This window comes from Cystoisospora suis, assembly GCF_002600585.1.
Source record: "Cystoisospora suis strain Wien I chromosome Unknown contig_927, whole genome shotgun sequence".
Lineage (NCBI taxonomy): Eukaryota > Apicomplexa > Conoidasida > Eucoccidiorida > Sarcocystidae > Cystoisospora > Cystoisospora suis.
In genome coordinates this window covers 24,657-25,078 of record NW_027153728.1, presented here as the reverse complement: position 1 = coordinate 25,078, position 422 = coordinate 24,657, and the positions used below count along the sequence as shown (strand labels likewise).

At 42.7% G+C, this 422-nt stretch overlaps 1 protein-coding gene across 1 annotated transcript in view; it reads left to right on the top strand.

Moving 5' to 3' along the window:
• The first annotated feature begins 239 nt into the window (after window positions 1-239).
• Window positions 240-422, top strand: part of CSUI_002218 (site-specific phage integrase family protein) — a 7,740-nt gene continuing 7,557 nt past the window's right edge. The window contains exon 1 of the mRNA XM_068062420.1: window positions 240-374. Within this exon, the coding sequence (XP_067925606.1) occupies window positions 352-374 (23 nt within the window). The 5' untranslated portion in view covers window positions 240-351. The remainder of the gene's footprint in view (window positions 375-422) is intronic.

Below are 422 nucleotides of genomic sequence, written 5' to 3'. Positions count from 1 at the left end.
TATATATGTATATAGATGTATGTATATGCACGTACTTGGAGAGATGAGGGAGTGTTTCTTTTTCTTCGCTTGGTGTGTGCCTGGCGGCTTTTGCATTTCGCTTGGAGTTTGTCTATCTCTTGTCTCGTCTTTCTATTTCTAGACTGCCCCTTGCATGCGCATGCAGATGTCTCTTGAAGCGACAGTAATGCTCTTTTTGCTAGGATTCTTCTGCTCATTCCACATCTTCGCTGCTGGATCTTTCTTTCTTTCTCACTCTTTCTTCTTTACTATTCTTTGTCGTTATTTCTTGTTCTTTTCTTTTGTGTGGCTCAGGTGTTGGGAGATGTGGCGGTAGTCGACCTCTCTGGAATGCACTGGGAACTATACCTCAGGTAAACTACTCCACTCACATCTCTCTTCTTCTCCTTCCTTTTCTTCTT